General features: G+C 41.4%; 1 protein-coding gene across 1 annotated transcript in view; it reads right to left on the bottom strand.

Annotated features, from left to right (window-relative positions):
* The window catches only part of LOC120053414 (protein kinase C-binding protein NELL2-like), a 97804-nt gene extending 71776 nt beyond the window's left edge, over window positions 1-26028 (bottom strand). The window contains exons 1-8 of the mRNA XM_039000537.1: window positions 25980-26028; window positions 25569-25697; window positions 14743-14893; window positions 12743-12916; window positions 10963-11059; window positions 6965-7037; window positions 6669-6751; window positions 3955-4083 (exon numbers count right to left, since the gene is read on the bottom strand). Of these exons, the coding sequence (XP_038856465.1) occupies window positions 3955-4083; window positions 6669-6751; window positions 6965-7037; window positions 10963-11059; window positions 12743-12916; window positions 14743-14893; window positions 25569-25697; window positions 25980-26028 (885 nt within the window). The remainder of the gene's footprint in view (window positions 1-3954; window positions 4084-6668; window positions 6752-6964; window positions 7038-10962; window positions 11060-12742; window positions 12917-14742; window positions 14894-25568; window positions 25698-25979) is intronic.
* Window positions 26029-26424: the final 396 nt, after the last annotated feature.

Below are 26424 nucleotides of genomic sequence, written 5' to 3'. Positions count from 1 at the left end.
ATCGCCAAGCCTCATGCAACCGCAAAATATCGGATATAGCAATTTCACAAATCTGGCAGTTTTTTAAACTTTGCTATGCTGTATTAAAGGATTTACATTTTTTTCACATTAGAACATACTCTGGTATTACTTTTACTTTATTTATTATTGTTTACACTGTGCCAAGCTGACAGATAAATTATATTGTAATCTAACGGCACCTGTTTGTCATGCAACAGTATCTCTTGCACTTTTGACAATGATTTTACATGAGGCCTAATTCACATGATATGCCTCAAATACTTATATCCACTAGAGTAGGCATAAATAATAACATTTTTCCTTTAGATTATTTAAATGTACCTATATCATGTTTTTTTAAAGTTATCCCTTTGGAGCACATGCAAAAGGGATTTGGACTTGTTCAACGGGAGTGACAAAATGTATTACAATTGAATTTGAATGAACTGAATGATGAGAATGAAGAAGAAGAGTGATTGAATTTAGAACAATAGTGTAAGAATTGCTCTTCCTCTGTCCCATGAGCACACTCAAAATATACTTTTTTTTGTTCCTACTTTGTCAGAAGAAGCTGTAACTGGACCGTAGCTTATTACTTACTAAAACTGTTGTTACACTATAAGGTTTTTATTGTAAGAGAAACAAAAATGGTCTGTTATATTCCATTATATTCTTAAAATATATGTGTTGACTGAATATACGCAAGTTAATGGCAAAGCCATAAAGCTCCGCTACTAAGCATAGATAAAAAATAATTTTAAAAAGGTTTCACATATTTTGAAGACCTGAGCTATTTAATGTAGGTATTTTATTTATTACATTTACACATTTACTTGTAGAATGTTACCGATAACAACAATAATAATCTGGTGGCATTGGTAGAGAGACAGGCGGAGAATGGAGTGAAAGTGCACTGTACTGTAAGTATGCAACAACGCTGTGGTCCAAGTGTGGTTCAGCAGCCTTTCCAATAAATTGGAATAGAAAAGAAGCCATCCACCCTTGATGGGCTATCAGCAGGACAATAGACTCTTGCCGAGTTTAGGGACTTTAAATGTATTAATGGATGTTTGCGAGGTACGTTGCTTCACCCATCTCTTTGTATAGCCCACCACATGCATTGTTTTCCATTCAGATCTGGATGGATCCATAACGAATTACTATGGGAATAAATATCACTGAATGACTAAAATATTGGAACAAAGTAGGCTATTAGAATTGAAGGCAACAAATTGTTGCTTAATGAAACACCCAAAGTCATCCAATTGTGATAATAGGATTTGAAGCAATACCCTACCAGCATGTGGTCAACTATTTCAGCACCGTTTCGTGCTGCTTTGAGAGGACTGGTCTTGATAAATCCGTTTTTTATTTTCACCGAATCTCCATGTGGGTATTGGTTAGCCTACAATTAGGGTGTGGAAATGTTAGGATTATTTTGCTCTTCACTCGCAGTCGCTTAGTAGCTTAGATCTACTCCCGACCGGTCACATTGTACAGAGCCATATCTTCCTAACGGAAACCCTGAGGCCTACACAGGCTACCGTAAATTGCATTTGAGTTTTTCTTGGAATAGAAACACCATGATATTAATCAATTTAATTAAGCAACATTTCTAACAATCCCATATAGTCTGTTAACAAAAACGGTTTTAAAGTCTCTAGTACAACCAATATTAAAAACAGTCAAATGCATTTGTGAATTCAATTGCTTTAGCCGACGTGTTGCGGTTTATTCATTGTTTAATTATTCAAGGATCCCTTTGTTATTTCGTTTTAGAACTATAATGCTGTATTTAAAGACATGGATGACTTGTATGTGTCACGACTTCCGCCGAAGTCGGTCCCTCTCCTTATTTGGGCGGCGTTCGGCTGTCGACGTCACCGGCCTTCTAGCCATCACCGATCCACTTTTCATTTTCCATTTGTTTTGTCTTTGTTTTACACACCTGGTTTCAATTCCCCAATTACATGTTCATTATTTAACCCTCTGTTTTCCCCATGGTTTTTGTGCTTGATTGTTTTATGTATGTTCGGTCCGTTACTGTGTCCTCGGTATTTACGACATGTTATTGGAATATTTGAGTAAAGTTACTTGTGTTACTCATCTCTGCTGTCCTGCGCCTGACTCCTCTGCACCAGCTACATCCAGACCATTACAGTATGCTGTGTGATGACACACACAAATGAATGATTGATATACTTTATATTGAAGTAGGCCTGTATGCCAATAAGTAAGTTACGCTAAAATAGCTACAGTAAACAGGACACTAGGTCTACAGCTCCATGTCATTTCAATAACTTAACATCTCAAAGATGTCCTCTGGTGGTCAAACTAAAATTAACTAGCATTAATGGAGACAATGGCTGAGAGTAAAATACGATGGTGTCATGCACTCCAACGTGCCATACCATTCTGCAGCACCCTTCAAGCTGTGCTGCAGTATGATGCAACTTTTGAAGGAAGAACCACTGTATGTGACTGATCCACCATAATTGATAACATCTTAATGCCGTGACCTTTGAGTTTCAAAGGTCGCGGCTAATTGCCACACATAAGGTAACGAACACGTCTATCTAATGGCATAATTGCAGTCTGCATCAGGGAAGTGACACGTCGATGAGCACCGATGATTCATTCGACGAACGGGGCGGAACGAATCGCAGACGATAATTATCATCTGTCGAGAGTAATTAGGTGCAATGTAGTGAGAGATGTGATTTACTCACATTATACCAATGTAATGTACTGAGAAATATGTGATCTCCTCAGTTTCTCAGCTGCAGGTGCTAAGCCACAGATCCACCCCATTGGCTCATTTCAGGAGTCCAGTGGCATAGAGAGTAATGCATGTCCTATAGCTGGGAGAGTGACAGAGGTGAAATCTCTTTTGATGTGGTAAATAACCACAGCACTCTCATAAGTATTTACGCTCCTTTGACATACTTGGTGAAGAGGAAAGTAGACCCTTGAGAGGGTCTGTCCAGCATAGCTGAGTCCTGGTGCTCTGTTTAATCCTAGTTACTGTGTATGTTTTCTATAATTCCTCAGTGTTTCTGCCCTGTTTTCTTTAAATATCTAGGGCAACACTTCTCTCAAACCAATGAAGTAATGAGAACATAAGCCATCAACAATGGAGTACTGCCCCCCCCTCCCACCAACAATTGATTAACAGAAGACAAAAACATAGGCAGGGACAACTATGGGATTGAATCACTCACACACACACATGTTTGTTTTACTATCTTTGTGGGGACCAAAAAATAGATTCCCATTCAAAATCCTATTTTCCCTAACCACTAACCATAACCCCAATCACTAAAATAGCCTTTTTCCTTATGGGGACCGGTGAAATGTCGGCATTTGTACAGATTTACCTTGAGGACTTCTGAAGCCCACAAGGATAGTAAAACCAAATGCACGCACACATACACACACCAGTTATATACAATGAGTGTACAAAACATTAAGAACACCTTCCTAATATTGAGTGCACCCCTGCCCCTTTTGCCCTCCGAACTGCCTCAATTTATTGGGGAAGGGACTTTACAACGTGGTAAAAGCGTTCCACAGGGATACTGACCCATGTTCACTTCCCACAGATGTGTCAAGTTGGCTGGATGTCTTTTGGTTGGTGAACCATTCTTGATACACACGGGAAACTTTTGACTTGCCCATTTACCCTCTGAATGGCACACATACACAATCCATGTCTCTGTTGTCTAAAGGCTTAAAAATCCTTCTTTAACCGGTCTCCTTCCCTTCATCTACACTGATTGAAGTGGATTTAACAAGTGACATCAATAATCCAAGCTTTCACCTGGACTCCCCTGGTCAGTCTATTTCATGGAAAGAGCAGTTGTTCATAATATTTTGTACAGTCAGAGTACACACACACACACACACACACACACACACACACACACACAGTACACACACACTGATATAGCCCACCGTGCATGTGCAGTTCCTGCAGCCATCTGTCAATGATTCGTCCTCTCTGTAGATGACCCCCTTGACGCTGCAGGTCCTCTCACAGTAGCATCCATCCAGACCATTCATCATCTCCTCTGCTCTGGACAGCTGGCCAAGCCAGGCCCAGATACAAAGGGAGGGAGGGGGATGGAGGGAGGGAGAGGGTCTCAGATCGGTGCATATAATCCATCTATATCAGTGGTCACCAACCTGTTGATCTCCAAGGCATTCGTAGTCGATCACCAAACATTTCTGTAAAAACCCCAAAAAGCCTTGCGTTCCTATGTTTTTTTATTTGTTTTGTGCTGCTGGCTGGAGGTGCACTTGATTCAGCAGCCCTAGCCCCGGAAAGGCAAAGTGTTCCCATTTTTAACCATTTCATGTGTCTGAAGGTAGACTCCGCCTACCGGGCAGGCCTAGAGAAGTTCAAGTGAACCTATAGGCTTACCGCTGGCCAATCAGATAGCTCAGACCACTGTGTCTGCACAGTTTCCTTGAGCCATAGACTGTAAAAAATAAATCTCGAATGCACAGCAAAACTTAAAACCATGACTAGAGAGAGACTCAACACATACAGCAAAACTTAAAACCATGACTAGAGAGAGACTCAACACATACAGCAAACGGCTGCTGTTTTTAAAAGTATGTTCATGTTTAAATTGTTATTCAGCACTGTCAACACTTTGTTCAACACTTTTATAAGCCATAAAATGCACGTTCTCGCTACTTCCACTCACAATACAACCAGCACTGCAAAGAATGAGTATAGCAAATGATTTCCGATAAGCTTGCGTTGTTATTATAATTATTATGCTCTCTCAGCTGTGCTTCATAAGTAATACAACAAATGATCTATTACCAGAGTGATCATACACCTACATTTTGTAAATATAATTTCAAAATGGTCTGAGAAGAACAACAATGGCAAGGCAATTCAAGATTAGCCAATATGCAATGATAATGTATTGGGCCTATAGCCTACTGCACAAACGTCATTGCTACTGTTTTTGATTGGTTAATGTTGCATAGGCTTACATTTTCTAAGTCATGTAAAAAAAAATCTGAGCAGGAGATCTCAGCTTGCATTTTGACTCAGAAAGCGATCATGACTCAGAAAAGGTTGGTGACCACTGATCTATATACACATGAAACGCATTCTACTACAAGCCTTGCTAGAGTCAACCATGCACTAAAGGAGATCTAAGTTATAAGTTATTGAAATATCACATTTACATAAGTATTCAGACCCTTTACTCAGTACTTTGTTGAAGCACCTTTGGCAGCGATTACAGCCTCGAGTCTTCTTGGGTATGACGCTACAAGCTTGGCACACCTGTACTTGGGGAGTTTCTCCCATTTTTCTCTGCAGATTCTCTCAAGCTCTGTCAGGTTGGATGGGAGAGTTGCTGCACAGCTATTTTCAGGGTCTCTCCAGAGATGTTCCTTCAGGTTCAAGTCCGGGCTCTGAAGCCCAGGCTCTGGCTGGGCCACTCAAGGACATTCAAAGACTTGTCCCGAAGCCACTCCTGTGTTGTCTTGGCTGTGTGCTTAGGGTTGTTGACCTGTTGGAACGTGGACATTCACCCCAGTCTGAGGTCCTGAGTGCTCTGGAGCAGGTTTTCATTAAGGATCTCTGCGCTGTTCATCTTTGCCTCGATCCTGACTAATCTCCCAGTCACTGCTGCTGAAAAACATCCCTACAGCATGATGCTGCCACCACCATGCTTCACCGTAGGGATGGTGGCAGGTTTCCTCCAGACGTGACGCTTGGCATTCAGGCCAAACTGTTCAATGTTAGTTTCATCAGACCAGTCAATCTTGTTTCTCATGGTCTGAGTCTTTAGGTGCCTTTTGGCAAACTCCAAGCGGGTTGTCATGTGCCTCTTACTGAGGAGTGGCTTCCGTCTGGTCACTCTACCATAAATGCCTGATTGGTGGAGTGCTGCAGAGATGGTTGTCCTTCTGGAAGGTTCTCCCATCTCCACAGAGAAACTCTAGTGCTCTGTCAGAGTGATCATCGGGTTCTTGGTTACCTCCCTGACCAAGGCCCTTCTCCCCCGATTGCTCAGTTTGGCCGGGCGGCCAGCTCTATGAAGAGTCTTGGAGTTCCAAACTTCTTCCAATGAAGAACGATGGAGGCCACTGTGTTCTTGGGGACCTTCAATGCTTGAGAAATGTTTTGGTACCCTTCCCCAGATCTGTGCCTCGACACAATCCTGTCTCGGGAGGTCTACGGACAATTCTTGGTTTTTGCTCTGACATGCACTGTCAACTGTGAGACCTTGTATAGACAGGTGTGTGCCTTTCCAAATCATGTCCAATCAATTGAATTTACCACAGGAGGACTCCAATCAAGTTGAAGAAACATTTCAAGGATGATCAATGGTAAACATTTTGAGTCTTGTACCAAAGGGTCTGAATACTTATGTAAATAAGGTATTTCTGTTTCTAAAGACGTGTTTTCGCTTTGTCATTATGGGGTATTGCTTGTACATTGCTGAGGATTATTATAATTTTTTTATCCATTTTAGAATAAGGCTGTAACGTATCAAAATATCAAATACTTTCCAAAGGCACTGTAGGTAGACCATAGATGCCCTTTGATGGTGAATGAAACTTGTTGAAACAGAAATGAATAGCCTGAGGTATCAGCCTTGACAACAAAGTTTTATGATCAGGATACATTACAGTACCTTGCTGGATGTTTTGGCTAAGATATCCTGCAGTTCCATGATCTTCTGCACCAGTCCGTGGAAGTCATTGCAGGTTGGGCAAGCTAGAAAAGAACAGACCACAGAGACAACATGTTTACACATAACTTTGTTACAGATGAATAACATTTTAATATGACTGCACCAATAAGTAGTGGAATGGTATCAAATAGATCAAAGAGATGGTTTCCAGGTGTTTGATACCATTCCATTTGCTCCGTTCCGGCCATTATTATGAGCTGTTCTCTCCTCAGCATCCTCCTACAATGTGGACTTACTCCGGTTGAGATCTGGGCACTGGGAGATGAATCCCTGAGGCATGACTAATATCTGAACGTCCTGCATTACACCCTGCAGACACACATAGAAAAAAACACTGGCTTAGTTACAGCCAGCACAGAGCGTACTGTCTCGTCTGATTAAATGTGTCCTACTTGATCACAGATAGCACCCCTAAATGAGAGGATAGCCGTCATCACAGTGCAGTGGACGGTGTTATAGAAAGAGAAGCTAGGACAACTACATGTGCAATAGGTAGAAAATAGATAAGAGAGATGGTCTAATATTCTTAGCACACACACACACACCTCAAGTCACGCACAAAGCTCAATAAATACTGTGCTATAAGTAAACAAATGTATTACATATTTAGTGAAGATTACTGTTACTGGAAATGTATGTTTCGATAGCAGGGAGGGAGTTGGACAAGTTTATTCTGAGCTAATGTGTTCTCTGGACTGGTACAGCCTGATGTCCGTTGAGATAATTGGACTGAAATGGGATGTAAAGTGAACCAATAATGAATGTAATCGCAATTTCTGTTTTCTCCTGATTCCCTTTGATAAGCATAGCTATGAGATACACATTAAATTTGATTCATAGGTATCCTCATTGTATAGCATATCATCGTGTGGTCGAAGCACACATCCAGACACTCAGTAACCATGGAAACCTGGCCCATCTCATTCCTTGAGTGCATGTACTTCTCTTACAGAAGTGGAGCCACGCAACTTATGAGAATTTTTTTTTTTTTAATTGTCTTGCCACTTTAATTTACTGGCCATGAATTAAAATCCAAAGAAACCAATTAGCTGATTTCTCATGGCAACATCATGCGAGATGGAAGCAGGCATGAGTCATGTTTTGTTAACCTTTTGTCAATAGGGGGAGCAGTTAGCATTTTTTTTTTCTGGGTGTCGCCAAATTAAACTGCCTCGTACTCAATTCTTGCTCGTACAATATGCATATTATTAATTCTATTGGATAGAAAACACTCTCTAGTTTCATAAACCGTTGGAATTATGTCTGTGGGTGACCCAGAACTCTTTCTACAGCGAAATCCATGACAGGTACTGCGATGGTCTGAGAGCGAAGCTCTGGTCTCAGATCAGTTTTAAAGGTCTGTGTGTATCCTATGGAACGACATGAACTGCACCCGCCTTCCCCTGGATGTCAGTAACCAATGAGAAGTGGAATGGGCTTTATACGTAGCTCTCAGAGGTTATAAAAGGCCAAGGAGTGAGGTGCGCCCTCTTTTCGACGCTGACCATTGCGCAGAGAGGGACCTCAGGATGCCATTTTCAAACGCTCAATTATCAACGTTAGATGTATCCGTCTGTAATTTAATTCGATATAGGTTTTAGAAACATCATAACGAAGCTATTTTAAACCGAGTTATATCAGATTATGCGAGTATATTGCTATTTTTCGGAATTTCCTCAGTATTGCGTCTTGAGGATTTGGACACGTTGGGGCAAAATAGCTATTGTTAGCTATTGTTAGCTGCTATATCAGAAGTTGAATGCAACGTTTTACAACCAAGCAACGATTCTTTTGGACAAAGGACCACTTGGCCAAGATTCTGATGGAAGCTCGTCGAAAAGTAAGAGCTATTTATGATGTTATTCCGTTTTTATGTGGAAAAATGTAAACTCAATAATGGCGATTAGTGACGCCATTATTGCGGCACTAGTCTGGCTGTAACGCACACTGTATGTCTAGTAACGTTAATTTTAAAAATCTAACTCAGCGGTTGCATTAATAACTAATGCATCTTTCATTTCATGTCCAACCTGTATTTTTTTAGTCAAGTTTATGAATAGTTTTCGATAAGATTAGGTGCCTTTCCAAAATGGCGCCGGGCAAATTGCTTGATTTTTTGCCCACTAATCACGTTGTGTAACCACGAATTGTGCGGCTAAATATGCACATTTTCGATCAAACTCTATATGGATTGTGTAATATGATGTTACAGGAGTGTCATCGGAAGAATTCTGAGAAGGTTAGTGAAAAAATTAATATATTTTGGCGATGATAACGATATCGCTCTCTTTGGCTTGAATCAATGGTCGGGTAACGTTTGCATATGTGGTATGCTAATATAACGATTTATTGTGTTTTCGCTGTAAGACACTTTGAAAATCTGAAATATTGTCTGAATTCACAAGATCTGTGTCTATCCATTGCTGTGAGCTGTGTATTTTTAAGAAATGTTTTATGATGAGTAAATTGGTAATACACGTTGCTCTATGTAGTAATTCTAGTCGCTTTGGGGAGATTTGTGATGGTGGCTGCAATTGCAAACTATGATTTATACCTGAAATATGCACATTTTTCTAACAAAACCTATGCTATACAATAAATATGTTATCAGACTGGCATCTGATGAAGTTTTTTCTTGGTTAGTGGCTATCAATATCTTTATTTGGCCGAATTGGTGATAGCACCTGATGGAGTAAGAAACTGATGGAGTTAGAAAAGTGGTGTATTTTGCTAACGGGGTTAGCTAATAGATTTACATATTTTGTCTTCCCTGTAAAACATTTTAAAAATCTGAAATGGTGGCTTTATTCACAAGATCTGTATCTTTCATTTGGTGTCTTGGACTTGTGATTTAATGATATTTAGATGCTACTATTTAATTGTGACGCTATGCTAGCGATGCTAATCAGTGTGGGGGGGGTGGGGGGTGATCCCGGATCCGGGTTTCTGAGGCGGTAAAAGTTAAACATGTTTCCATCTCCCGGTAATTTAGACCAACTCAGTGGAAGGCTGAAAAACCATTAGACTAGGGACGATAATGCATGTATGTATCACTGATGAATGTGTGCATTTAGTGTGAAAGGTTATTGAGTGTATGATTACTAACTAGCTACTTTCCAGATGTAGACTACAGCTGTAAACCACACACAGTGTCTTTTAATGAAAGATGAAGATCTAAATGCAACTAAATTGGTAATCAATTGTGAATGAATCATCTTATGGACTTCTCCTTCACACATATCATGGTATATTATACATGTAGGATGCTATAATATCGAACTGCTGAATGGGTATCATCACATCTCTGTGATAAAAGTGTTTGTCACTATACTGCTGGGGATGCAATTTTTGCTTCCTCTAAACCCCCACCCAAACCGAGAGAAAGAATGTCTGATTGTTAATGAAGGAGTTTTCCTTTAGATGAGATGTGGCTTTCCTTTCCCAGCACTAATCAGGGCTTCAGAGGCACAAAAGGGGGAGGTGTGGTGGGCACACGTCAAGATTAGTGGGTGACCTCCAAGTCTTCTTTCATCTGCCAATTAACGCAGAGGAAATGCAACAGCCAGGAGCGTCACACAAAATTATACACACGCAGTTCAACACACAGACACACATACACGTTCTGCCCGACAGCAAACAAAAAGTAGTACCAGTGTGGTTAAAATAGGTAAAATCTGACATTAAAGCTGACATTATACTCTAAGTTATCAATATGGGAAGGATGTTCCCATGTGGATTAAACCGCTGTGAGGGGTGATACATGTCTTCATGTCTGATAAACAATGGACCATCTTTAATGAGCACGGTCCAGAGAGTTTAATGATTTCTCCCAAATCAGTGTTAGTGGGATAATTACGGCAGCAATGCATAGAGCAGCAGACTAGGGGGGAAACAATTTATGGGACAAAATTGTAAATGTATTCTTAGCAGTGAGGGAGAGAAAGGAGAAAGAATGCACAAATTACATTGACAGTCTTGAGAAAATGCGAGCAATTAAATTCCCAGCCATAATAAATAAAACAATTCCAGGGCTAAACAACCGAGGATGGGAAGGGGGGTGCGGGGTACGTACCAGGGTGGCATGTGGGAAAACAACGTCCATGAGCCAACGCGCTTAATTTCCTCTTCAATTATTTGAATAATTTATTATGCAGCATCAGCACCGTTTATGCCACACCGTCAAACCTAAGCCACCATGAAGTGTCTTCAGCTTTACAAAACATGTCATATTTACCTTGAAAAAGCCATGGGCGCTGCTCCGCTGCCCTAACCAGAAGGTTGTGTCCTCAGGGATGTCCATGAATGGGATCTCCACCACCCTCTCATAGATCCTACAGAGACAGAAAGACAGGAACGAGTCAGCAAAACATGATTACTGCTCATCATAAAACATACTGTATTTGCCAACCACACCACACCTTCTAATACTACAACCACTAAAGCTTGTAACAGTAATAATATGTGACCCGTTTCAGGAATCTAGGCGTATGTCACAAGTCATGACTTCAGAGGAGAGCCATTCTTTTTTTTCTTAAAATAAATAAATCAAAATGTGTTTTTTGGTAGAAATGCCTTCAGGAACATGTGAACTTTCATGTGCCTTAATAAGAAACGTATATGCCATCTGTAAATACGAATAAAACTTTACAGTTATGAGCCTTGTTGGTTAAGACACAGAAAAAGTCAGCAACCTTTCCACTAGCCATGATTGGCTGAGATAATGAGTGGGCTAGACATGCCGAAAGAGGAGTTCGGATTGGTCTGCCATATAGAGGGCTTCTGTCTATTTGAGTTGGTCAGTCTGTGTTGGTAATCCTGTTGAACGAGCCTTTTTTAAAATGTATTGTGTAGTGGAGCTGCGTAAGTGTTGCTCACCACTTTCTGGAGGATCGAGTTTTGAAATCAGTGGAATTGGAATATGATAGCTAAAGAGATGGAGAAAACACCGGATTACATCTTCAAACTAAGGGCAACCGTGGTATGGCATCCGTGACAGGGAGACGCATCCATCATGCATGATGATGTATACGGGTAAGATAGTCTAGCTAGCTACATTTTCAGATATGACAAGTTTCTGATTTTGTCAGAAAGTGTTTTCATTTCAAGCTAAAGTATACTGTTAGCTAGCTAGCTAACGTTAGCTGGCTGGCTCCCTAGCTAACGTTACGTGTATGACGTTATTATTCGTATCCCAGAGTCGTTTGCTTTGCTAGTTAGAGCCTAATGTTAGCTAGTTAACATTGAACCTGGTTGGTTAGCTCCCAGCAGATTCATGCAGGGTACTAGCGACATAATTTGGCACGATGTTCATTGTTGTTTAACTAGCTAACGTTAGCTGGCTGGCTCGTTAGCTAACGTTACGTGACGTGTGTGATCTTATACGTTGTTTACCTAGCTAGCTAGCTACATGTCTTAAGCTAAAGTGTAAAACACCCATTGAATATGGCCGGTGTCAGTAAACGTCGGCAAAAAAAGATTCATGAAATTGTTGCCAGCAGAGCTGGTTAGGCTGTTTTCATGCTATCCAGAGGTAAACAAATCATCCAGAGCGTCAAGTGTGCGCTTTGAACGCTCCGAGAGCGAAACGAGGTGGGTGGGGCTCAAGCTTAAGAGGGTGTGAACGATGCTGAATGGGTGTAGACAAAGAAGAGCTCTTCACTAGACACCAAAACATTCAGAAAACATTCTCAAAAGTGAGTTTACAAGTTTATCAACTTTCAAAGCATAATTACTTTCCCATTGTTCCTCAGAAATGCAGTGTATGATATACCATTTTGTAGCTCTGAGTCTCTACTTTTATCCAATATAAAAAAAACACAATTTCAAATTTTGCTACATAAGACAAAATCCAGGTGGTGAGTCACATATTTGATTAAATTGATTGGTAATAATGCCTCTAACACTAAAATACACCCTCTTCAGTCATCCTATTCCCTACTTATTATAGGTTGTTTATACTGGGAATAATACTGGATTAAATTAAACATGTTTATATCTCAGTACATTTAGCCTACCTGTTGCAGTCAACGTGCAGTATGATGTGGGAGGCGCTGACAGCCACAGAAACCTTGTGCCACTGTCCGTCTGCCAGGCTGTAGGGAAACACCTCGGTGTGGGCCTTCTGACCCTTGGTGCGGTAGTGGAGACGCACCTCACTGCGCTGCCCACTGCTCTCCAACTCCAGGAACCTGAAGGGACGAGCAGACAGAATATGGATGGAGAAGAATTGATATGGACACAAGTTTGTCTAAAGTGGATCCTGAAAGAATGAGCAGATGGAATATGGAGAGAGAAAATGCTACACACATACACTACATGGCTAAAAGTATGTGGACAACTGTTCGTCGAACATCTCATTCCAAAATCATGGGCTTTAATATGGAGTTGGTCCCCCCTTTGCTGATATAACAGCCTCCACTCTTCTGGGAAGGTTTTCCGCTAGAAAATGTTTACGCACTACGTGCTTCAGCACTCACCAGTCCCCTTCTGTGAGCTTGTGTGGCCTACCTATTCGCGTCTGAGCAGTTGTTGTTCCTAGACATTTCCACTTCACAATAAAGGCACTTACAGTTGACCGGGGCAGCTCTAGCAGGGCAGAAATTTGACGAACTGACTTGTTGGAAAGGTGGCATCCTATGACGGTGCCACGTTGAAAGTCACTGAGCTCTTCAGTACAGGCCATTCTACTGCCAATGTTCGTCTATGCCGATTGCATGTCTGTGTGCTCGATATTATACACCTGTCAGTAACGGCTGTGGCTGAAGTAGCCGAATCCACCAATTTGAAGGGGTGTCCACATACTTTTTGCACGTGCACACCCACACTACCCAATTCAACCACAACATCACTAACAGGTAAAAAGGCAGTAAAATTGAGGACAGACCACACCCATAACTCTACAGATAGCTGAACATTTCCTGTTCATTCCCTGAATCAGAATACTTCCAGTAAAGTGTATTGTGCACCACACTCACCCCATGGTAAATTATAAGTGCTTCACCCTGTTTCAAAGAATCATGACACATTCCTCTGTAGATCTGCAAACCCTTTCAAGATCCAATCACTTGAAGTGCAAGCTTAATGCTACTCAACGGCTGTCAAGGACAGCTTCAGTGAGACAACACTAATGCATATGTGTAATGTGAGTGAGAGGAGTAAACTCATTGGTACATTGGTATTCCAGGAAACCCCTGCCTTCCTTCTGTCTAGTCCGTTGAGATTCCCCATGTGAAGCAGCGACACTAATGGAAAGAGCTGACAGAGTTGCCAATACAGATTCATCAGCTCTGGCTTTAAAGACTTCTACTCACTTCAAAGCATTATTCAAAAGAAAAACAGCCATTTAGGAAAACTGTAGCGGTGGAGTGGATTTATCTACAAACCGAATCTAATGAGTTATTGTCCTCCAGCCATGCACAATATACCAGCTGCACAAATCCAGTAACTCTGCCTGCCGGGATCACCCAACAACCCATTTCTAAACCAAATGAAACAATGGTTCTGTAGCGTGAACACACATCCTGCACACAGTCTGGCTCAGCTAATCAAAGCTGGGGAAAGTCATTAACGTCGCTATGAGGTCTTTACTCTGCGCTGACTTTAATATACACAGTTCAATCAACACATTATGTGGCGTCCTGACTGGAAAACAGATCAGCATACTAGCTAACTAACTGTTCACAATCACCACGGTTGTGTGTTTAGTTTGGTGATGTACTAGGAATAAAGTGTTGGTGTAATTTGCTTTTTCTGTACAGCATTGTTTAGTCTGTTTTGTCATCTGATTCCTGCAGCACTAACAGATTTACAAAAACACAAAAATACTGTATGTACCCTCAACACATTTTACGCAGAGATGACAATCCCATATATTTTTTAAAGGACTTCACTGCAAAGGTGAGCCATTCATACTCTGACCAGTGTGTTTTATGAGGACTCTGGCATTGTGGTCAGTGGGTATTGTGAGGACTCTAGCATTGTATTCAGTACGTATTTGTAATGGCTCTGGCCATACCTCTGTTCAGAGTGGTGGATGGAGAGGATGACCCCAGAGTTGAAGTGCTCTTGTTTCAGGGTGACCACAACGGTGAACTCCCTCCGGCCCCTCAGCTTCTGGAGCATCCGCTCAGACACATCCTCAGGAGCCTTCACCTCCCTGGACGAACCTGGGGAAAGGGTGGTTGGCAGTTTGGTCATTAAAAGGCAATATTGTAGTAGCACTTGAGCATTCAAATACATTAGCATTATTTATGTAGGCATTTCATTTCCATGTGTTTTCATTCATTACAGGTTATCATTGTTGCAAAACACAAAGGATATTCATGATTGTTCAACCATAGTGCCATATTAGAAATTAAGGATTATTTCAACCAGTATAATGTGTTTAGATTAATAACAGGGAGATCAGTGTTACACCGTGGCTCTGGATAAGAGTGTCTGCTAAATTACTAAAATGTAAATGTGTCTCAACTGAAGCCAAACAGAGCCAGAATAGAGAAACAACCCCACGTTAGCGTGATTCACAAATGCCTCAGTTGTTGGTACAGACAGTTAAAATAAGTATTTCAACACAGCTTGAAACTATCCACTCTTGAAATTACAGCAGAACACATCTGGCTGTTTTAGAAAATACAAACAAAAGACATCAGCTCCTCTGAAGCTGAACAATCTCCGACAAGCAGCTTCAGAGCTGCACCTTTTGAGCTCAGCTTGAAGAAGAAAGAAAAAGGAAGGAAGAAATAATAAGAAGAAGAAAGATTAAAGAAAAAGAAGGAAGAAGTGCGGTGGACATTCAGATCTCTGTGTAGCCTGGCTAGTCTGTAGCTGCTGTTCTGTAGCTAGTCTTCTGTTCTCCAGTCCCACTAGTGTGCCACCTTCTCCCCCTAACTCCACCCAGACATCTATGCTACTTTAATGGAAGCATCAATAAATTATGATGTTTCTCAGAAGCAAATCACATCAAAGAGTTCACTCCCAGCCAGGGGATGCATGCATGATGCCATGGCACACTTTAGAGCTACAGGAAGCTAAGCTAGCATCGCTGCCTCTCTTCTCGTCAGCTGGTGCTGGTGGGAGTAGCCAATTAACACAATGTAGTATGAAAATGCTAAAAAGGCCATGATGAAGCCTGTCACTGTGCAGGGTGAGTACACAGAGTAGATGCTTCAATGCATGCGATTGGAGAGAAGCACGTTATACAGTCTTCAGAGAAGGAGTGTAGCGTGTGCTGCCAGCATTAGCATCTGTCTGATCCTGGCTAGGCTACTCCATGGGGAGGCCATGTTTTGAGTCGTTTCTGTCAAAACAAAAAGGTTGTCTGGTTTTTAGGTCAACTAGACAGATACAGGGCTTGAGTACATCCTCAACAGAGCTACTATCATTAAAGTGTTATTGGCTGAGGTGGGTCTTTGGGTCTTTTTTTTTTGCACTGCAAAAAGGGAAATCTAACCAAGCCTAAATATCTTATATTGTGATAATTCACTTAGTGTCTATTACCAAGCTAAATTACCTAACGTCATTGGTAGATACTTGTACTTATTTTACCCCCCCCAAAGGCTTAATACAAGTAAATTATCTTATTTCAAGATATATATATTTTACCCATTTTTGCCAACGAGGTTAGATAATTTTAGCTTGGTGAGGATTTATTTTAAAAAGTGAATTATCACTCAAAATATATTTAGGCTTGTCTAGATTTCACTTTTTGAAGTTATGATGGGAGCAACAGAAAGCCTCTGAATGAATAATTAAATATAAGTGACCACTTTTCATAATAATGTAGGACATTGGTGGAAATGATTAATGCTTTGAAGTGTCTTAGTAGACCGCCTCATTGAATCACAATTACAGATCAAATAAAGGGTTTGGTGCATTTTTTCCCTTTGGAAAAATTATACAATTGCATTCAGATCCCGTGGAATTTTCTACAACAGAAATACAATAAGCCATTTGTCAGACTTGAAACAAAACAAAACTCAAGCAAAAGACTCCAGCCCGAAGATGGTAGAGTGCCGTGCTGGTCAGTCATGTGCCAGACCTAAGCAGGGCGGCTGTGCAAGGCAAGGGGAGGACCACAGTGATACCTCAATCCCAGACACAATGGTTAGGGGGCAGTTTGGGCCGAGGGACCTTGGCACTGAGCCCCACCACAGGGCTCCACAGAAAGCCATCAGCCTTTGATCTGTTAGTAGCTTCTCTTCTCCAGGACACAGCCTGCCTCCCCACGAGGGATGGCGAGACGCCCACATGGGGGGAGGGGCAGGGTGGGACTCACCGGACCCCTTTCTAAGACTTACTGATAAGCACGGCTGTCCTTGGAGAAGCCTGCATTTAAAGCACAGAGATAGGACCCCTGCATCGGTGCTGCTCACTCATGGCATAAGATTACCACCAGACAGTAGTACCCTACCAGTAACCCTCCCAAAAACCCTCCACATGAAAGAGGAGTGGATGAGACTCTGCTCTGATAAGAGGGCCAGACCCCCCCCCCACCAAATCAATACCAATCAATTCACATCGGCATACCTTATCTCACATCGGCACCGTTTTCAATGTGTCATTAAAACTAACGCACACAGATAATTACTGAAAAAAATAAGAAAACATTTACATTTTCAGGAATCAAATAATACATTGATAGAGTGAGAAGTCCAAAGTCTCAGAGTGTTCCTGGGAAGCACAGCTTTGTGGTAGCCTTGCCGGCACGCTAATCTTATCTGCAGGATCCAGTATAAACAGCTTTAAATGGTTTCATACCAGGCGATTGTCTCCATCATAGGGATTGACTCTAATCTGCCACTGAGTAATAATACCTTATTTTGTCGGTTTGAACTCTAAGTCCGTGCACAACGGTGAATGCTTCCCTACCATTGCAAAATAAATACTGCCAATCTAATCAATGGTTCATATGTTTACTATTTAGATCAGGTGCCTTTAAAAGCTCAATTTGAAAAGCTGCCCTACAGTACATTAACCTAACTATCACATGATCCTTTCTGCTCCCATATGTTCCTGTATTTTCAGAGTGACTTCTTTACTGTATACTGTACAGGGAAGAACTTAGTTTATTGAGATGTAAACAGCCTCCCAAGAACAATATGAATTCACTGGGTAACATTTAAATTCATTTTGGCCCTGGTTTCAAATTATGAAGATGCCTGACTTTACCCATAACAAAGCAACAACAGCAAGTAAAAGATCACAGCGGTGTTCTGATCGAAATAACACTGGTCACGTTTATAACACTCCTCTCCAACATTTCATGTCATCTCTCTCAAAAGGCAACTGTGTGTAACCCAGGTCAAAACAATGGGTGAAATATTTATGTAAATATGAGCATACACACCAATTAGATTGTCCCCCAAACAGAAGTGCGCAAATCCTTTAGGTCCCACCTTTGACAGTTCAATCGTTGCAATGTCGAGCAAGCCATGTAGAGGAAGCGCCATTTATGGCACATTCTCTCATATTAGCCATTTATGGCACATTCTCTCCTATGCTCTAAAGCAAAAATAATGAGTAAAACATGGATATATCTTTAGAAAAACGCTGATAATTGATGCTCTATTCATTGCAACATCTTGAGAAGTGGTTGAATGCATTTGTGGACCATTTACTCTGAGTTTTATTTTCATTAATGAAGCTATTGTATTAGTGCCACGTTAGCGGGCCAATGCTAACTTTTCTATATGTTAGTGAATGTAAATGGTGTAACTTATGCTAATTGCTAAGCAAACTTTTGTAGCAGTAATTATAATTTTCCCAAGCGAACAATATATCAAACGGATGCATTTGGTGTCAGTAATATATTGTAGAAAAGTCAACTTATTGGTACTTTGTTCAAAGTTATTTGTTAGTTGAGTGACACATTGAAACGTACATAGCACTAGCTAATGTCAGATGCCATTTCACGGTAACTTTTGAGACGCACATGTTGTGTAACCATAGAGAAGACATTTTAATAGCAGTTTATTCTATTTGTACATTTATTTCCTTGTTATTATTGTGGAAAACTAGATCCAAAGATTAAGGCTGAGACTATTTAATTGTATCATAGAAAAAATCTTTAATGCATACGAGCAGCTGCAAGGTAGATCAGTCTCTGATCGCAGGAAGGAGCTCGAAGAGTAAATCAAATGAAATTATATTGGTCACATACACATTTTTAGCAGATGTTATTGCGGGTGTAGCGAAATGCTTGCGTCCCTAGCTCCAGCAGCGCAGTAGTATCTAACAATTCACAACAATATACACAAATCAAAAAGTAATTTTGAAGGCAAACCACAAATTCCACTATTGTGCCTAATCCTTATTGTGGCTAGCTTCACAACACAAAACCCGGTACGGTCGAGCATCACTAGCCAGATGAAGCTAGCTGGCTGCTTATAATGTTAGCTTTGGGCAACAGGGTTAATAGCTATTTATTTTCATGAACTGAAGTTCAATTTCAATAGGCGAACAACAAGTGGCAACCTAGCTAATACTTACTCAAAATAATTCCTAAATCATTGCTAAGAATAATGAAAATGACTGCAGTTTCTACTGGTCATTGTTTTCAGGCTGGTTGTATTGGTGCTAGCTAGGTACCTAGCTAAAGCTAGCTACCCCAGAAGTTGCGGTCGAACAAATGATGTTTTATTACCAATGCGGTATGGGGCGAAGCCCCCTTTTGGAGCCAAGTACAGTTTATTAATCCATAGTATGCATGATTGTAATTTTTGGCCTGCTTATTCAACACGCAGGTCAGGTTTTTTGATGGAGTTTGAGTCTTCTTGGATGGCGAGCCTACCCAGGGAGAACGACATCTTCCATTGCATGCAAAAGAAAGAAAACATCTGAAGACATCTTTTCAAGAGGACCTTTTCTTGAAGTACACTATTCTCCACAGCTCTACTGTGTTTGTCTCCTTCGAACCGCTCTCATCAACTAACTGTTTTCGCCCACAGGACTGCCGGTGACTAGATATTTTTTTGTTTGTCGCCCAATTCTATGTAAACCCTTGACACTGTTGTGTGTGTGAAAAGCCCAGCTCTGAAATACCGGATCTGGGGTGCCTGGCACGACGATCATACCACAGTCAAATTCACTTAAGTCACTCGTTTAGCCCATTCTAACATTCAATTGAACAGTAACGGATCACCCCATGTTATGTGGTAAGACTGAAATACTGTATCTGTATTTGAATGTAATTTTCTGAATTGAACTGTACTGGTGATAATTGATACTATAGAAGGGAGAACGTGATTTTACCTGAGGTATTGAAATAGACCCATAGATTATTTAACCCAGGGTATTTGAATTTGTTTATTATGAAATGCTATTATTGTGAGTTGCATAAATATCCTTGGCACAGAATGACCAAGTGGGACCAGTCAGTCCAAACATTAAAAAAATCAAAAACGGCCATATTAGAGAACAAATAATATACCACAGATTAGAGCTCTGCATGGGCATTCATTTTTAGCCCGACCCCTACCCATGCCTGCGACATTCAGGCCCTACCCTACCCAGGCCCGATTGCTTCTGCCAAATTTAAAGTCCAGCCCTGCCTGAAATCAGAAATAACTTCCTCAGTTAGTAAATACAAATCATGGCTAGAAGGGATCCAGCTTTTGTAAAATTATCGTCAAAAGTTAAATTGTTTAGCCAATAATAACCCTAAGCCTTTTCCTAACCTTAACCTAATTCACGTAACCTGCTACGTTAATTCTCCTAACCTGCTACGAAAAGTCCAATCTGAAGGTAATTTGACAAAAGCTGGATTCCTGACCGTAAATCCATTAGCCGCTCCTCTCTGTTGGTCACTGGCTCCCTGTGCACAGGAGGCTCGCTCTGCATGCATTCTGCTCATGGCGGCTCTGAGTCTGTGAGTAACCATAGCAACAGCTCCGCTTGGGCCTCTCTGCTCAATGACGAGACAGAGCAGTGAGCTGTTAACTACTTTTTGTCACTCTAAACCCAGACAAAACTCAAGGAACATTATTATTTTCTGTGAAATAATCTCTCCTGTCTTATATTTGATGAGGTTGAAGCACTTCTGACAGCATGTTTTGATCTTAGTAAGATATGACTGTACTGGCTCAGCTTCAAAATGTTAGTGATCAATTTAATGATGCCCGAGCCGTACCTATACCCTTGTTATTGATGGAAGAAAACAGGCCCTACCCAATGTATAATGTTGGGGCCCATCAGGCTCGGCTCGGGTAGCAGAGCTCTACCACAGGTAGACGATAAAAATATTCATGACTCACTCAACATTGCGTAACACTGCCAGTTAGAAAATGACATAGCATTTTTTCAAAACACTCTGCTTTAAACATCGGTGCTGAGGCTGAGGCATCTGCGTGGGAGGGTTGGGCTTGAGAACATCTCTCTAGGGGGATTACATTAATAATAAACTCAACAGCAACTCAAAACCCTCACGTAGCCCCCTTTTGGCTAGCCTACACCCTGAACATTCCAATACCAGCTCCGGCTCCGGCTGACTCAAGAAATCTGCATTCGGAGGATGGTCTCTCCCTCCACTGTGTGTCCACTCTACTGGAACAAATATTAAACCGAGCCAAGGGCACCTCCAGGACTGCTGGGGCAGCACTTTCTCCCAAATTCTCTGATCGACTCTGCACTGACCGTCAGCCACTGGCTGTCTGACATTCAGAGTCTTTGAGCTTGTGTCAGCCACTAGTCCTATATCTATGGTGGCGGCAGGTAGCCTAGAGAGTTGGGCCAGTAACCGAAAGGTTGCTAGATTGAATCACTGAGCTGACAAGGTAAAAATCGGTTGTTCTGCCTCTGAACAAGGCAGTTAACCCACTGTTCCTAGGCTGTCATTGTAAATAAGAATTTGCTCTTAACTGACTTTCCTAGTTAAATAAAAGGTTAAGTGTAAACACTCTATTTATAGTGGCCCGGAGCTGACACAAATATCACTCAACCACCATAAGCAATTCTGGAATAAAGGATCTGGTTGGACTAAGAGGGCACCTGGACACCTGGATTCCAAGTTACTGTTACAAGTCCAACCACAGAATCAGTCAGAAAGGAATTCAGTGTTTTTGCCAGAATAGCTTTGGTAGCTGGCATTGGTGGCTGTAGCCCCAGAGGTTAGCCCATTAGTTGCCTCCTATTTAGTTGACACACACACAGGGAGCGCTGCTGTATAACAAATGAGTCTCTTCCATCCTGCTACCCTCCAGGGCAGTTGCAGTTAGGAGCATAACCACCACCAGATACACAGAAACACTTCACCGGCAGTGCTGCTCAGTGCTCAAACACTCAACAAGAACGAATGCCTTTCTGACACTGATGATGACATAAAATCAGCACGTGGGTCTCTGGGCTCACATGCATGCAGCTGTGTAGATAGGATACTGCTCATTGGCTGCTTGCTGTCGTGACCATTGTAGGCTCCTCTTCCAGGATCAGTTAGGACAGAGTCTGATCCTAGTTCAGTGCTCTGGTTGTGGCAGTCTGCTTCATATGTAGCACAGGGACATTCCTTCCTCCAGCTTTATCATATCAGTCCGAGGCCTACCTCTGTATATCTATAGTACTGCCACTCACTGTACGGCTGACAGGTAATTTCAAAGGCAATCTGCAGCAGGTGAGAAGTTCTAAAATGTAATCCCCACCTTCCCAGCTCTCTCACAAACACACACACACACACACACACACATAGTTCATGCAAGCCAGTGCACACACACATATCCTTCTTCTCCCCCCTCCTAGAGATACCAGCCATCCCCATGGGCAATCAGGCACCCAGCTAACAACAAACGTTCACACAACTTTAAGAATGAAACAACTTTAGAGAACGTTCTCTTAAGAGCCTCATTAGGTCATTACCTAACGTTTTCATAGGAATGTTCCAGTGACATACAAGGACTGTTTCCCAGAGACCATTCCCTTAATGTCAAACATAACTTACCCGGAATTGGTTACCATGTTCTCAGAATATTCAATATTAATGTTCTAGACACGTTTCATGGGAATGTTGCAAGAACATTCCTGTGTATCAGTGTTCAGGATGTTGCCTGATGGTCACCAAAGATGTTTGTTTCATCATTACACATCACCCCTTGTTACTGTGGCCAAGCCCATCAAGGCTGATTGGTGAACAACAGCTCTTTGTTTGTTGGCAAGTTTAGGTACACTCAAACAACGCTTTTAACAGTGTTTTCAACTTACATTTGACATCAATTATTATATTGTGCATCTTCATTAGTACAGTAATTATTATTCAAAATATCCAGCCCTGGGATTTGAACTCTCAACCTTTAGGTTCACTGCATTTTGATCATCCTGCTACGCCACCATGTCTGTATCAGTTAATGAGCAGTTTCTCATCATTGATTTGATTGACTTATTTCAGCAATTTTAGGGCTTTTTGTATAGTTGTATAATGTTAGTGGGGCATAACCCTGTTTTAATGTTACTCCTGAATCACTATGATCAATAAAATCGTTTTTCTTGTGTACTTTTAACAGAGCTGAGATTTACTTCAAAGTTAATTTGCCCTATTGCTTATATCTACCCAGTTTCAGATCTACACAAGTGTCTAGGGAGAAGGAATTAGGGTTGGCTTCAGGACAGGACCTAACTATTTTGGCCCAATAAGCACATACTGTACACTCTAGGGACATCCCTTATTGGGAGAGTGGCTAGGGTGTTCTTCATTGGTGCTGGTGGCCTGGGTTTGAGATCCGCATGGGGTGTCACACTACTCTCACTTTCTAAGCAATGTATGTTAATGTCATTATTTGGTAACATATACAACACCCCTAACTGATCTAATTTAAATCAGTTTATCATTGAAAGAAGTGAATCTGTAAGTTTACCCCTTGAGCACAAATGACATTTCCACTACCTCTCATAATTTATGAGTATTTATTAATTATATATAGCTGAGCATCTCTCCGTCATCTTCTTGAAACACACTTTGAAGTAAATCTCAGCTCTGTTTAAAAGTATACACAATAAAAAACTATTTTATTGATCATAGTGAATCAGGAGTAACATTAAAACAGGGTAAAATGCCCCACCAACACTAAAATAGCTGAAATAAGAAAATCAAATCAATGAGAAAATAGTCCGATTAACTCATAACTGATAACTGACAGACATGGTGGCGTAGCAGAAAGATTGGAATGCTTTAAATGAACATGAGCAATGTAATTATGTATGTCAATAGAACGCACTGTTAAAAGCACCATGTGCGTCCCTAACATTGCCAACTGACAACGAGCTGTGAATAGATCAGCGGTAAATTAATCAGGTCCTTGATGGGCTCGGCAACAGTAACAATGTGTAACGAAACAAAACATTTTGGGGAGAATGTTTCTTTGGGACCATCAGGTGATGTTCTGACAACTGATACACAGAAATGTTCTTGCAACATTCCCTTGAAATGTGTTTAGAACAATAATATCTTATGTTCTGAGAACATGGCAACCACGTTCAGGGTAATTTCTGTTTGACATTTAGGGAATGTTCTCCTGACTCAGACAGCTCCCCTCGCTCTAGACAGCCTGCTCAGTGACTACACTACACAGAGGCCAGCAGGTTTGACTGCCGCTCCGCGCCTCCACCCAGCATTACTTACTTAACAGAGACATCCTAAATGAAATAAGGGGCAACACTGAAGAATGTACAGGGATGTCTGAGTCATGTTTCCATTTTGTGAAATTAATAGCAAACTGAAGGAGAGAGGGCGGGTGGAACCCCGCCTAGGTGGAATGCATAAGCGTTGGAGTAGAGGACGGGACATCATGTCCCCCTATCTTCAAAGAGGAAGAGGGGCTCCAGCTGCACTATACATACAGTAACTGTGCTGGCGTCGCTACAGAGAAGTATATGTGAGGATAGGCAGGAGAAGATACGAGGTACACGTAGAAGGATTTGGAAATGAGTTATTCCTATAACAATGTTATTTACTTTTATACAGGATGATGTGCTATAAGATGGCAAATGTTCCTTTTGAAGCCATAACTCATTATTTTGTATACATTGATCTGGATGCTTACTGCATCAGGTGCCAATTTGTCCAGGTTGAAATTCTTCTCCAGAGAACTTATCCATGGAAACACTATGTATCATGTAGTGATATTCTGAGAGGTGCTTGTCCGAGGGCAGAGCAGTAGGATGTACAACTGGAGCATAGAATTACATTTTACTAGACTCTCTCATCCAGAGCGATTTACAGTAGTGAGTGCATACATTTTCATACTGGTCCTCTGTAGGAATCGCCAACAACAGGTTCAGGCTAGACAACCCATAGACCTCAGACACAGGGGGGTCATTAAAGGTCCATTCTGGCTGGGGCCTGTAGAGTGGCTCATTCAACATCAACCACACTCCATACATCGCCATGAGCCTGGGGTTTTGTTGCTGACTTCTCATTATGCCCAGTCTTTCCATAATTCTTTGCATGTGCGTTTCCCTCTCTCTTATGGGAACACTGTTCTTTGCTTTGGGCAGGTGGCATCCCAGGGCCCCTGGCCTCATTCAGAGAGAAAATGACAACACTAGGATAAGTATGTCAAAATAAATGGTTGCGCAAACAAACAGGTTGTATTGTGGACAATATGTATAAATGGAAGGTTTTCCTTTTATGTGAGAGCTTCCAAAAGCATCAACACCCATTCACCATGCATGACAGTCAATCTAATATTATATGGAAAGAAACACGTTTTTTCCCTTGCCATGAGTTTTTGAACTCATAATGCCTGCTGTTTTGTTGTCTCATTCTGATGAGGAAAAAACTGCAAATAACCATTGTTGCCCTCTCGCCTTCAACATACCACATAGCATAGCCTATTAGGTTTCTTTATGGGAGCATCTTACCTTGAAAGTGGAACGCCCGAGACTCGCTGTGGAAGCCCTGGACTTGAGTAACTCCATCAAAACCCTCTCCAAGCGTCAATTCATCGAAAACATTGATGCATAGAGCAGGATCAACCCCGAAACCTAAAACTTAAGTGACAGAAACAAACACAGTACGCATGGACACAATTCATAGCATCAATTCAGTGACCCGTTTCCGAACCGTTATAAGGTGCTAGATAGATGCGCATCAAAGTGTACAGAATTCCAGCTGATATTTAAACCGGCAATTTGGAATAATAGGTGAAAATTGATAGGATAAACACTAAACAATAACAATACCTTTTATGAAAGCCTATACCATACTTTGTTGTAAAATGGGTGTCTCAAGTAATTTACATGTTTATCTACAAGACATTATGTGTGTCCTACCTGAGGTGACGCAGAATAAACCGAGGAAAATAAATAGTTTTAATCCCATTGTGAATCAAAATTAACAGTAGTCCATCTTTTGTCCACTTCCAAGAGTCAATCCTGCTCAATCGGTTTACATGCGAACGATGTCACACCAGCGCAGTGTTACAAATCCCACACTTGTGAAAACCGTATCAGATTCAGAACTTTGACGCCAGAGATATTATTCCATTCAGTACAAACTCCGTTACAGGTCTGTTACACAGGCATCGGTCCGTCGGCAACACAAGTGGGTAGGCAATAGCCTAGAGGTTGTAACAAAACAAGTTTCACCAGTCCCGGAGACGCTCTGTTCAGCAGTCTGCACGAGCGCGGCGGAGGAGAGCGAGGGTACCCGCTTTCAGGGTGGGAAGTAAAGGAGAATATAGCCAATGAAATAGGACCAATAAGCCCCCTTGTGGTC

Source organism: Salvelinus namaycush, chromosome 9 (assembly GCF_016432855.1).
Source record: "Salvelinus namaycush isolate Seneca chromosome 9, SaNama_1.0, whole genome shotgun sequence".
NCBI lineage: Eukaryota > Metazoa > Chordata > Actinopteri > Salmoniformes > Salmonidae > Salvelinus > Salvelinus namaycush.
Note: the sequence above shows the minus strand (reverse complement) of the source record. Positions and strands in the feature narration are given on the sequence as shown.